Source organism: Pholis gunnellus (assembly GCF_910591455.1).
Source record: "Pholis gunnellus genome assembly, chromosome: 3".
Classification (NCBI taxonomy): Eukaryota; Metazoa; Chordata; class Actinopteri; order Perciformes; family Pholidae; genus Pholis; species Pholis gunnellus.
In genome coordinates this window covers 25,422,931-25,436,820 of record NC_136529.1, presented here as the reverse complement: position 1 = coordinate 25,436,820, position 13,890 = coordinate 25,422,931, and the positions used below count along the sequence as shown (strand labels likewise).

General features: G+C 42.0%; 1 protein-coding gene across 4 annotated transcripts in view; it reads left to right on the top strand.

Moving 5' to 3' along the window:
* tasora (transcription activation suppressor a) overlaps nt 1-13,890 on the top strand; it is a 33,205-nt gene continuing 19,315 nt past the window's right edge. For all 4 annotated transcript variants that reach the window (XM_079186640.1, XM_079186641.1, XM_079186639.1 and 1 more), the window contains exons 1-14: nt 1-372; nt 3,477-3,622; nt 4,782-4,874; nt 5,258-5,330; nt 5,544-5,635; nt 7,083-7,214; nt 8,223-8,353; nt 9,490-9,521; nt 9,642-9,747; nt 10,396-10,499; nt 10,739-10,842; nt 11,152-11,224; nt 12,223-12,297; nt 13,634-13,830. In XM_079186640.1, the coding sequence (XP_079042766.1) occupies nt 102-372; nt 3,477-3,622; nt 4,782-4,874; nt 5,258-5,330; nt 5,544-5,635; nt 7,083-7,214; nt 8,223-8,353; nt 9,490-9,521; nt 9,642-9,747; nt 10,396-10,499; nt 10,739-10,842; nt 11,152-11,224; nt 12,223-12,297; nt 13,634-13,830 (1,629 nt within the window). In that variant the 5' untranslated portion in view covers nt 1-101. The remainder of the gene's footprint in view (nt 373-3,476; nt 3,623-4,781; nt 4,875-5,257; nt 5,331-5,543; nt 5,636-7,082; nt 7,215-8,222; nt 8,354-9,489; nt 9,522-9,641; nt 9,748-10,395; nt 10,500-10,738; nt 10,843-11,151; nt 11,225-12,222; nt 12,298-13,633; nt 13,831-13,890) is intronic.

The window sequence follows — 13,890 nt, the reverse complement described above, 5'->3', positions numbered from 1 at the left end:
TCAGGAGGTAACAGCGGTGACAACACGGGGCTTTAGCCGAAGAAACAGTGACGGTTGGGAGGATAAAGAAGACGCGTCGGTTTGGTTTGACAAACACGACGATGGACGACAACAACCTGGCAGCTCGACCGCCGAGGAGGTCGTCTGCTGCTGCTGCCGCCGCCGCCGCGGAGGTTGGAGACGACGATGTGATCGAGGTGACCGAGGTGGTGCACCCAGCCAGCAGAGACGCTCCTGGTCCGGACAGACTGAGCTCCGTCGCCAGGAGGATGGAGAGGAGGAACTCTGCTCAACAAGTGTCGGTCTACCAGAGATACATGCCCATGGAGCCTCTGAAGTTCCCTATACCGAGGAAGACCAAGGAGAAAAGAGGTGGGCTGGTCTTCGATAAAATCACAACACATAGGACCCAGAAGTTGTGTGTATTTGTATTTACCATAACAACACATTACCTACGATGTGACGTCATGTGTCGTATATTTAACTGTGCTGTGATATATGTATATTTATTATAGTGAACTAAAGAACAATATACTAGCTTTGTACAAGCTGTGATGTGAGGTAACGTTAGCAAGCTAAGAATGCTAGCTAGCAGTTAGCCAACAAGCTAACGCTCGTTACGTTCTCGTTGACGTCCGTTTTCAGTTGGCAGACAAACTGTACTTTTAATTTTTAACTGACGGTCAATCTCAACGTATTCAGCTTCTGTGTCTAAACGTTTGATATCAGCTTTAACGTTACACGTTAACCTAACGTGTAACGTCTGTTAGTTGAGTGAGGGTAACCGTCTCTGGGTTTGTTTACATTCTAGCTGGTTGGTCTGAGTCTTCAAGTCTGTAACGTTACGTCAGTAGCTCAGCAGCTAGTGTAATCAGAACACCAAGACAAAGTGAAGACTAACTAAAGGACAGGACATTTAACATATTATATATGTTTACACCAGTGGCGGGCTGTGCATTTTATACCTGGGCCTTCACTGTTGTCCTGCAGCTGAAACACAGGTTATTATTTGTTTCGTGCACCCGCTGCTCGTTCACGACAGTGCAGAACGTACGCGCTTCAACGTCTCTAGCAACACCAGAACAAGTCGCCATGAGGGTTTGGAAAGTCGTCAGATTTAGCGAGAAAGTCGCCAAGTTGGCAACACTGGCACCAGCTAAATATGTCTCCAGAGCAACACTGGGCGTTACAATGGTTCCTATCACATATTAAACCAAACAAAAATCCAATCTTCATAAAAACAAGTTGTACAAATAATAATATATAAACAAGCATCTTAAAGCTACTGCAGATGTAAAAACAAAAGCATTTAACTTACCAGAGCTGCTGTTCACTATTTAGCTGCTGTTCCTTCTTTCTTTGTTAATAAAGAGTTTAATCTTACGGTTGTTCAGTACATCGGTGCGTTTTAGTTCTAGTAAGAAGTCCTTCTCGATTCATGGATGCCAGTGAAGACAGTCGAGCCTCCCCAGTTGTATTTCTTGAATACATTTTGAGGGCTGAAAATGTCCGCTCCACAGAGGCAGCAGATATTGGGATTGTCACCGCCCAACATGTCACGCTAGCCCACTGACCAATCACGTACTTGTAGGCCAGCTAGCAGCTCTGGCACGTCAAAGAATACGCCCAACATGTCAAACTAAAGATCTGATTGGTTGAAGACTATGACAATCAACAATATCGTCCCCATTCACTTAAACTGCACATGGATTCACTGGTGAGTCTGCAGGCCTCGGGCCTCTCTTCTTACCTAGAGACACAGAGGTGAAATCTGATTGGATAAAAGCTCTACTTAAAACAAGCTGCACTGGAAGCAGAGCAACTGAGGAAGACAGTAGCTGTGCAATGAGAAAATAAGATAATGGGAAAAATATTTTTATAAATTATAATACATGTGTAGTGTGTTTATGAAAAATTATTAAATTATAAAATAGCTATAACTTTGTGATTCTGTTTAGGCCAGCAGAGAAGGCTTTGCAGGCCGTGACGGCCTGCCACTGATATACAGATATAAAATAAATATATATATATATATATATATATATATATATATATATATATATATATATATATATATATATATATATATATATATAATGTGTATAGATATTTATATATATATGATATTGTGTGTGTGTGTGTGTGTGTGTGTGTGTGTGTGTGTGTGTGTGTGTGTGTGTGTGTGTGTGTGTGTGTGTGTGTGTATATATTTATATAGTTTAGGGTTCAGGTTAGGGTTTGGTCTGATGACGGGTTTGAGATTGTTGGAAGAAAACGTGTCTGTGACCTCATACAGTGTGTTCCTCTTGAACCCAGCATGTACAAATATGTTTAAAAGATAAACGGAACATTTCCTAGAAATGTGCGTACGAATATCCGTGTCATCCTGACCCGAGGGCATGACATGAGGGGAGAACACCAAATGTGTTTTTGTGTTGGTTCAGTGGACGGGATTTGATTGGTGGACTGTGGCGTGAGAAACTGGAATTAAGGTATAAAAGTGTAGACGGTAGAACTCTGACACTTTGTGGTGTTTCTGCCACAACAAGATGAAGTTTAGCTGTAAGTTTGTTCTGTTGTTCTGAGGACTGTAGGTAGTTTAAGGTAAAGGTGTGTCTACCTTACCATTTGTGTTTTACTTACTTTAGTCTGAGGCCAACATTATCCCATATGTATATATGTGTGTGTGTATATATGTGTGTTTTTGTCAGTCAATTGTTTTTGTCACCTCTCAACTCTCGCTTCCTGTCTGTCTCCGGGCATATTTGTCTATACTTGTGCTTTTGTCAAATGTTCATGAGTGGATATGCATGTGGACACACACACACACACACACACACACACACTGAGGAGGGCAGCTGCTGCAGGTTCTTTTGGTTCTTTTGTCTCCTGAGAATTGAGCACCAAAAGGCTGCAATAGTTATAATGGAGGCAGACTAACAGCTGTTTCTGTGGGCTCCCCAGACGCTGAACCTTCTGTCTGGGTGTGGCCGAGGCTCACCTGAAAGCTGCACTGAGAGTTATTGCTGTCACTGTTAATTATAAAAGAGTATTGTGATCCAAAATGTAACTTTTTTTCCCTTACGAGCTGAGAATACACTATTGCTGATGCCTTAATTACTGTTACTTTAATTACTTTTGTCCACTGTTTTCCATGTTTGATCCCCTTTGTTCTGATGAAGATACGTTTTAACACATACAATGATATTTTGGACAATAGTTTGCCTCCAACTCTGTTTGTTGCAGCTGCCTCTGGCTTCTTGGTCGTAGGTTTTGACATTTGCTAGCGGATAAAACCTAACATGCTGTGTAGTGAATCATTGCTCCTACAGCAAACCTGCAGAGTTTAACTGTTGTGTAGTCTATAAAAGCAGAAAACAATTATTTCTGATTATTAACGATCCATAGTGAGAAAGTGATGAAGGGTTATGAGTGAGTCCAGGGAACATAAACTGACGTGTGTGTCTTCCTCTCAGCTCTGTTCCAGTATGTCTCCACTGAGTCCAGGGAGTATGACGACATGATGACCATCCTGACCTCCAGCTGCATCGACACCGGCTCCGCTGGCTGCTTCACCTACTGCAAACCTCGGCTCGTCCACAGCGAGCTGCTGGAGAAAGAGGTGAGAGACGGACGGACGGGTGGAGAAGCATTGGCCATTTTAAAGATGTCCTCGGCTTGGTAGACCAGTGGTTACAGCGCATAACATCCTGGGTTCGAATCTGGTCTTGATTGCATGTCATACCTCTGTCAAATAAAGGCAAACATGAAGAAGCGCTACCTGTGTGTAGAGATGCTACGATTGATCAGCCCCCTGCTGCAAACGGCCAGTTATCAGCTGATCAGTCTCTTATATCTGGTCAAATTTAGGCTCCATCCACACTAATACGTTTCCCTTTAAAAACTGAGTTTCAAAACAAAAGCAATCTCCGTTCACACAGCTTTTCAGCATCGTTTTTGAAATGATCTCCGTCCATACTAGCATGCTTGAAAACGAATATTGCATGACTATTCACGTACACTGGGCATGCTTAGTTAATGCTTGCTTAAAAAAAAATACGATTAATATAGTAGTCTTTAATAATCAGCGGTTGTGTTTGATCCTTAAAATCTTCCTCTATAAACTCAGTTCCAACGCTGCCTCTCTCTCTGTCTCTCGCTGTGTCTCTGTGTCTCTGTGTGTGTCTGTGTGTGATGAAACACATAATGGTTTACTAGATTATGGGTCAATAAATGTGGTCAACTCACGTGCAGCATGATGGTTTTATGTTGCGCACACACACACCGTTATCTGGTTTCCGCTTGTGGTCAGAGTCGTATTGACCAATCACGTTTGAGGCTTTGGTTGAATTCAGGTTCAACCGTCTGCGTGGAGAACAAAAGAGGCGAGACGCATTGGCCTAAATTTAACCTGGGAACCTACAATGATTCAGCTTTTTGTAAGATGTTTACTTGTGAAACAATCTGGTCGTACACGTCGTTCCTCAACTCCAGCACCGGTCTCACATCTGATCGCTCTGTAGACAATGAGCAGCACACAGAAAGTCAAGTCTCGCGGTCGTGCAGTTTTGATAAAAATGTAAAATAGTCAAAGTTTCATTGTGAACGCACAGTTGAATTTCTATTTGCCATGAAAGAAAAGTTACAAAAATGTTTTGAGTATGCTGTCAATTACAGTTCTTAGAAGGAAAGAGATTCACCAAAAATGTGGAATCTGAGACGGCCGGTCAGACTCTCTTCAACGATCCGAAATCAGAATCGTTTGTTTGTGTTTGTGTCAGTTTGTGGAGAGGAGGAAGGAGATGAAGGCAGACGGGAGGACAGACAAGGAGCTGGAGGAGAGCTACTGTTTCCTGTTGGCTGATACTGTTAAGGTGAGATTAATCTGAATCAAGCTGTTAATTAGCAGTGTTGTTATTTGCTGGTGTATAAAAGGACAAGAAGAAGAAGTCTTAGTTGGACGAGCACATCCAAGCAGTAACTGTTCAGTACTTTTGTTCTTTTATTACCTTTATTTGAAAAAGAAACCAAACTGCAGAGAGTTTATGTCTTAATGACGGGACTTTGCCTCGTACGTAAACAACATCACGGACAGAATGACTGGATGTTCTCTCGAAAAAGAAACTAGATTGTAACGAACAGTTAAGACCAGGACCAGAATTGGTTAATAACTGTCAATGAGCCTCATCCTTAAAGAATGATATTTTACCCAATGTAAAGTCTAATTTATCATTTTCTCCTGACTTGTCTGTTGTAGCTGCCCTTGCTCTGTGAGAAGGGGCTGCTTGTGGGTCAGAGCCGGGTCACCGTGCTGGGAAACCCCACTAAAGGTAGGAGTGAACAGATCCAAGCTGATGCACACAAACAATAATACACCACATTCCTATTTTTACCTTTTCCATCTGTTTATTGCTCATTGTGTGAGCTTTTTTTCAGTCAGAGTGTTGAATGTGCAATTTTAAGGGCGAAGATGTCGACGCCACCTTTTTGTTGAATTTGACTTCAGTGTGATCTTTATTTTTCTCTTCTTTGTGTGTCTCTAGGAGTGTACCTGTCCAGGTACTCAGACCTGATTCAGAGTAACCCCATAACTCCTGGAGTCACGGGGGAGATCATCATCTTCAAAGTGATGAAGGTAAATCAGCAGGCCGGTCACTTGTTCACCTGTCGGAGGCAGGAAACATGGAAACATTAAATGTTTCGTCAGGTGGATAATTAATGACAAACTCCGGTTTGTGATTATTGATTTTTTAACAGCCTTCAGCTCACAAACCTATTTATATATAGATATGTATATATGTGTATATAGATATTATATGTGTATATATACATATATAAATATTTATATAGTTTATGGTTTGGTCTGTTGACAGGTTTGATATTGTTGGAAGAAAACGTGTCTGTGACCTCATACAATGTGTTCCTCTTGAACCCAGCATGTACAAACATGTTTAAAAGATAAACAAAACATTTCCTAGAAATGTGCGTACGAATATCCGTGTCATCCTGACCCGAGGGCACGACATGAGGAGAGAACACCAAATGTGTTTTTGTGTTGGTTCAGTGGACGGGATTTGATTGGTGGACTGTGGCGTGAGAAACTGGAATTAAGGTATAAAAATAGCGTTTTATCCCTCTGTGCTCATTGTTCAAGTGATGTAAATTACTACAGAAGATTAAAAGTTCTTGCAACAAGGACATTTACACCGGAGAAGACTTTTGAGAAGACACCATAACTTTCCAGTGAAACCGGTGAAGGTGAGGTTGACTGGGATTATTCCCTACGTGCCGGGATAATTTGACAGCAAAACCTGAAGATAAATTCACATTTGTACATTGGTAAAAATGTACGGATCAGTTCAGCCAACTTCCAGCTCAAACATCTGCCGGGCGGCCAACGGCGAACGTGAACACAGACCACAAATGCTGACAACTAGAAAAACAGGTTTGAACCGTTAATCCCCATGAGACAGAAATGGAGTTCAAGCCGACAAGCTGACGCATGGGGGATGGAGCAAAGGGGAAGAAAATCCCAAATATCCCTCCCCTGCCTCACCCCTTCTCAGAGTCACTGACTAAAGGGAAGGTTTGGTTAGTGCTGGAAATGTAAACTCGCCACAACAAAGCACATTCCGTGACACCGACCTTGCTGAAAATAAAAACAAATAGAAAGAAGCTCTCTGCTGACAGTGTTGAGACTAAAAGGACCGGCAAGGTCACCAAGACGCACATCTTCACTCGTCACTACGTCTTTGTAGCGAATTAAAAGGACATTCTTTCATTTGGCAGTCAGTGACATTAACATTTTTTAACAGAGTGCGTGATTGTAGCATGCGACCATCTATTGTACCTTTTTAATGGAGCATTAGGGGATAATGGGATTAAGCTAAATTCCACTATGTATGATGGTTATCTAGACATTTTAACTGTTTACAGTGAATGATAATTGATTTTGAACACGGACACTAATCCTGGTTTTTAAGTGCTCTCTCAAATCTTTCGTTCTGTACTCGATATGAAGTGATAGAAATGGTAATAATCAGTTTTTGACTCTGGAGGTTATTACATTTTTCTTTTTTCAGGGGAAAGTGAAGAGCATCTATGAAAACATGAAGAACCTTCTGGATCCAACGCCTCGCTTCGACAGCCACACCTCCAAGAACGCCAGCAAGGTCACATCGCTCACCTCCTACCGCGCCTTTGAGCTCACACAGGTACACACACACACACACACACACACACACACACACACACACACACACACACACACACACACACACACACACACACACACATTACATTGACTTCTCTGGAGATGTGTCTTTACTAACTGCTACCAGCCTACCTCTTAGGTTTTTACTCGCGTTAGTGAAGCCGGCGTTTGGTCGTGTACCTTGGTGAGCGCGATCACGTGACTGATAAAAGAACAATTTACATATCTAGGTCTTTAGAATCTTCATTTGAGTAAATATTTTGCAGCCAAATCAAATAGTTAATCGGATATTCAACCTTTTGTTTCCTTATAATGCATTTAATACTTGACTTCTCTCTTTACAGGGTTTGTACAAAGGCAATAAAATAGTCCAAGAATATGAGTTTACAGATAATTACAATCCCTCCTCGGCATTGTGGAGGTTGGTTTATGGCGTTTTGCCAGTTACACCTACAGTCTGTGTGTATATCTACGGGTTTCACTCGTAGTCCTTTTGATTGTTCCCAGTACATTTTGTTTGTACGCCCTCTGGGGTTTCGGAGAACAATGCAGAGCATTGAGTTCAAACGCCTCCGTACATACAAGTATAAACAAAGTTTAATCCAAATCCTAATCTAAACCTTACTTTAACCTTAAACCAAGTCAATGTAATGATTTACAATATGGGGGTGAGCAATTGTCCCCTCAATGTGACTGTGTAGTCTGACCTTTGTCCCCACAAGACAGGTAAAACACGCTCTCACACACACAGGAAAACATCTTTGCTTCCAGAAGCTACTATACTAAATCCACAGAAGTAGACGAGTCATCCCTGCACATTATTACAGTTAGACAGAAAGGATTTGATGAAGTGGTTCATCGGATTAAATCTGATGGACATTGAAAATGGTAAACATAAAATCTCAAAATGTGTTTGCATCAAGTTAGCAACACGTGTTGCATGATTCTATGATTTTAAAGTTGAGTAAAACATGGCATTGAACGCCCGTTGCTCTGTTGTTTATTTCAGCAATACTTCTACGAGTATTCATTCGACGAGCTGCGGCAGCGGCCTCGTCAGGTCTGTCCGTACGCCGTTGTCTCATTCCAGTTCAAAGGAAAAGACTCTTCACTTCCCAACAAACCTCTGGCCCCCATCAGGTACGGACGTCTGGTTAAAAGGTCATTCCAACGAACAATCTCGGTGGCTAACACCAAATCACATTAAATAGTTTGATATGAAAATATCAAACGTATAAATAAGCCGATGAAGAGAACAGTAGACTGAGCTCTTTTTCTGTTGTTAGACAAATTATTTGCAGCGTTTCCTCAGATCTTTGTCCCGAGGTTTCTTTTAAAAGAAATCTAAATGAATGTGATGTGAAAGTTCAGTTTGGTGGGTGTAAATATTAATTAAAATGGAACAACGTGTCTCTTAACTTTAGTATACTGCTTAAATATATTTATGCTGCCAGTTTATCTTTACAATTCAACCTAAACTTTGGACGTCTTGCGTTGACTTCAAATATCTGAAAGACGCGTCAACAATTACTTATTTTTCTACATGAAAAATATCTTGAAAGTCTTACAGGATAAAATCAGCGTCTATGTATGTTTCGGACAGTTATTTTCACATGTTTCAAAATAAGAATTTATTATTATTTTTCCACATATAAAATGAAACCTGGCGAGACAGTTTTCCATTAATTTTTATATGTAAATCTAATTATTTTTGTGGCGCATTGCAGCTCAGACTTCTGAAAATAATTTGCAATAACTGCATAACCCATGAAACAATAGTGTAACCGGACAAAATGCCACGTTTTGTTGAAATAAATCAGTTACCTGGGAAGTGGTTATTGTGACATCACACTCCTGTTTAAGCTCCTCCCATCAGGCAGACGCTTCACATCAATCCGCTCAAATAGACTGAAAAAAAAGCTTCTGTCCAAAAGCTGCCGCACTGCACCTTTACTGGACTTTTACTTACTCGTTAGTTATGTTATTGTATAATACTTTATATGCGTAGATTCACTTTTTATGGCAGATATTTATTACTCATCGTTTATTCCTCGTAAATATGTGCAAAGACTTTTAATGTAATGCACCAAATGAGGTTAACGCATCTGCAATGTCGTTATGCTTGCTCAATAACGATACATTTCTTCATTGACTTGATCATTATTATTTGTAAAAACGGTTGACAGTAATTTAAATGATACAGAATTTGTTGGGCTTTAAACATGGTCCCAGCATGAATACCTGAATGTCCTGTGTGTGCTGTGTTTGATGGACAGGTTGAACAGTCTGTCGGCAGAGGGGAGTCACGGTGAGTCCCTGTTGGTCCTTTTAATCACACTACACACTTACAGCTCAAATAAAGGACATGATAAGTGTCCTGAACACTGACACTAACGCTGCTGAGCTGTTGTCTCTCTCTCTCTTTCAGAGCGTGCTCAGTTCACAGTGTGGACCGGAGAGTTGGTGAAAGGCGACCGGCTTCTCTTCCAGATCTCCCTTCGCTCCTTCTCTCCTCCCCTCCTGCCCCACAGACTGTGAGTACTGGACTGACCTCTCTCTGTTTTACTTTGTAATACGATGACAATGTGTTTGTTCGACAGGATCAAATCAAACTCTTCTGTGTCCGGTACAGCGGTAGGGGTGAGGTGTTTGTTGCCTCACTTGGAACAACGAGCAAGTCGTGGTCAAACTAAAGTGAAGAAATCCACCTTCAACAAACCTAATTCTGCCTCGTTGAGCTCAGGAAATACCTTCTGAATTACACTCTCGGTCTTCTTTCATTGTGAAGCAGCTGCAGGAAGTGTCGATAAGACCAGATCATTGTTTGTAGTTTGCTCGTGTTAGAGTTTAGATAGAAAACCTTGGTGAAGCTCTTTGTTGGCACCGTTGGCAGCAAATGTATTCATTGGGAAACAGCTTTGTGGACTTGATAGTTCTGAAAGTGGCTTTGCGGTTTGTTGGAGTGCAACTTTTCCTGAAGACGTGAGGCGACACAGAGCATCAGATCAGTCGGGTGCTTTACGTGGACGGATGTGTAGGTTTGTCCACAAGACTACCGACCTCGGTCTGAACTTCAGTTCATAAAACAGACCTCACAACCAGAACACGTTGGGGAAAATGCATTTTTTGTGACATTACTGTAATACAGCGATTGGCTCTGTATGTATCTGTGTCTCCTTTAGACCTGAGAAGTTGGAAATCGGTTCGTTGATGGGGCTCAACCAGGTGACCAAACTCCTGCCCTCCGACCTGCTCAGCTACAACCTCTACAGCAGCAGCCACGAAGGTGAAGCCACAGCAACCCTCAGAGTGACGGTGCATTACACATCTCATGGGCCTTTTGAAAGCGCATTCGTTCGGACTGAGTTACAAACCGTTATTTTGCGTTGACATCCAATTTTTTCAGATTTAAATCAGCATTTAAACCATCGACAGGACGCCAAGCATCATTTGTGTGAAAGCAGAATATACGTTCCTTTGCCGTTTGTATCGTATGATCACCGTTGTGTTTTGTTGTGCGTGTAGTCGTGCAGAGCGGCCATTGTTGCAGCCTCCTGGAGGTGACTGACAGAAGTCGGTCTGCGACCAGCCTGATAAAACTGCTGCAGGAACTGGAGATGAACAGAGTGGTGGGTTTTGCTTACATTACATTTTTACCCCCCCCCCCCCCTCTGTCTTTTATCTGGCCTTTCTACTCGGGACAAACCTTTATCTGTCTGTGCTTGTTTTAAATAGTTTAAAGTAGTCTTCTGTGTCAGTGTCAAAGATATTGACATTTGTCAATATCTTCCACGTGTGATTATTTCCCCCAACTTAAGCAGTAGAAGCAGCAGGAGGACTTTAAAATGTAAGAAGAAGAAAAGGGAACAACACAGGAGAAGCCAAATAGAAAGATGGGAAATGAGAGAATGTTTGTCGTTTGTCTCTTCTCTCTTCAGGTTCTGATGACTCCACTCTCTGACCGAGGCGTTCTCCTCCTGATATCCAGTGTTCAGATGGCCACACCCTCTGGTATGACACGGGGCAGATGGGGCGTACTGGTTAAATAGGTCGAGGATAGTGTTGGACAAGTCATGTGGTTTTTGAAAAATAAGGCACAACAGAGAGGCTGATTAACCTCCGATGCCTTTTGTAGAGTAAATGTTCCCACATCTACCGTGACAACTTGCCAATGCGCTGTCTTGTAGATGTAGGTATTGTTGCGTTTTCTCTCTTCAGCAAATACCCCCGCTGGGCTTTTCTATTAAATTATCAGATGTCAAGTATGACGCGAGAGCCTCGGCCAGTCTGTTTTAGACGTCTCGTCTTTAGTAGACCATCTAGTTACACCAGGATATTCGCCGCCTCCCGCCCCCGAGATTCCTTACTGCAGTTTATCAATGTTGGGCAACGATTTCAAGGAGGATTTTTGATAAGGGGTCCGGTTGGTTGACTTCGCCGAGTCGAGCAGACGATTTAACTACTCTGAGGCAGGTAGTACCTGTGGGTGGACTTCCCCACTGTGAACAGCCTCGTTTTTTAAATTTTATATCGTTTTAATGTCTCAAGTTTTACGGGAAGAATACACACTCACCTTCACGTCACAGGAAGATGCCCCGTCTTAAAGCTGTGTTCACTCGGAGCACAAAAATGTAACCAGAGACAAAAGTTGGATTTCTCTATATCCCTTGAGTGGGTATAGCCGAGTAGTTTTATTTCCTTTTCTGGTTTATCAAGCAAGTAAGATTTCCTTGACTAGTTTATACAACAAGTAAGATCTCCTTTAAAGGTTTATTCAATAATCAATCAAGTAAAGCAAGCAAATAAGCAAATATATTTATGTCATGTCCCGAAGGTTATGTATTTAGTATCCCGTTGGTTATGTTTCTATCATGTCCCGGAGGATTATGATTTTAATGTCCCTGTGAAGAACATCTGTTATTTTAATGTCCCTGTGTAGAGCATATGTTTCGTTAGAAGAACGTACTACAGCATACCTCCAAGAATAACAAAGATGTTTGTGTTTTCAGAGAGAGGAGAGAGCTGGAAGAGGTGTCTTCAGGCTTTGTTCATCATCCCAGAGTCCAGAGATCTGGCCAAATCCAGTGAGTAACAGAGGGACGTCTGGGTGTGTGGGTGATCAGTTTACAATGTTTTCCAAATCCTGTATTATCCAATATGGACGTCTCGATCAAGGTGTTGATCGGCTTTATTTTAGCTGTTACGGATCCATTAAAATAGGCCCCAGTACAGATCTTTAGGATCAGCTACATCTCTATTATCCAGAATAAATATTACTATTACACACAGTCAGTTGAGCGGCTGTTGATATGAACAACATTGATTAGCGCAGGAAGGAATAGGGTTGGGACGGGTTCGTCACCGACACTGGTGTCACCTTCTGCTGCGACATGGATTTTGCAATACTGTCTTCACTCACACACACACACACACACACACACACGTTCTTATACAACAAGGAACCAGCATACAGGTCTTCCAGCGTTTTCATTTGCGTTTGCTTTCTTCTTATATGGGATGCTATGAGACGATGATTCTGCTCATGTTGGGCAGGTGTTTTAGGATTGCACACTTCTCCCACTCGGCTGCGTGCCTTTAATTCAGATGCTTGAATAAACCAGTTTTGCTGCTGCTTTTAGTTGCCTCATATTTTAGAAAAATAGTTTACATCAGACCGTGTTTTGTTCGAGGATTATGAGAACGAAACTCACTTGTATGAGCGCATGCTGCCGGGTTGATATTTTTCCGGTGTCAGAAGAGAACTTGTGCATTTATTATGAAAGACGGGAGATCAGGGAAGCAATGGCAGTTTTTTTTTTGGTCATTCAACATACCTAAACCTAAACCATGAATTCAAACTATTAATGAAATGGATTTATCGCCCAGCTCTAGAACAAACTCGAGCGTTGATGTGTTGTGGAAAATATTCCTATACCCGCTTTGCGTGAGTCTTTTAATGCTGAAATACATAATACCAAAAACCAGGTTGTCTTTTAAGTATTTATTCTCTGCGCAGAGAAGGTTCAATCATCACAACAGAATGCGTACAGTCTCAGTGAGGAAGAACCAAGAAAAAAGTGAACAAGCTTTCTTTATACAGAATGAGCAAAGGTGGGGGCCGATGGCCAAGGTTACAGACTTTTGGTCTCAGACATTTTAGGAATTCATTTTTAGGAACAACGATGAACAACAAACGGCCAGCAACCAAAACGAGCAGCCTGATGGCCTTGGCACTGTAACATTCCCGTACAACACAGTTATCTATGTGAACAGGCAAGGGAGAATTCGTCTTTTGCACAACAGAGACACGGTGAAGTTCAACAAAGTTGAAGAGTAGAAATATATACTAATAAAGTAGAAATATATACTACGTACAAAATTACCATTACAGATGTAAATATTGATGTTCTCTTAATGCAGCATTAAGGTGTGCCTCCTCGACCCATAACGCCTCCGAGTCGGCGGTGTCTGGTGTTAAAGTGATGCCGCGGCTGAGCCAGTTTATTCCAGCGCTGCATCACGCTCTGGTCAAGGCCCGCGCCAACCCTCCCCCTGAGCTGTCTGCCGGTGTGGAGCGCCAGGCACGGGAATACCTCACCGGCATGATCGATGGCAAGGTACGACCGGTTGTGTTCTTAAATTGATTTCAATCGTAGGGGTGTCCACATAGTTTTGGC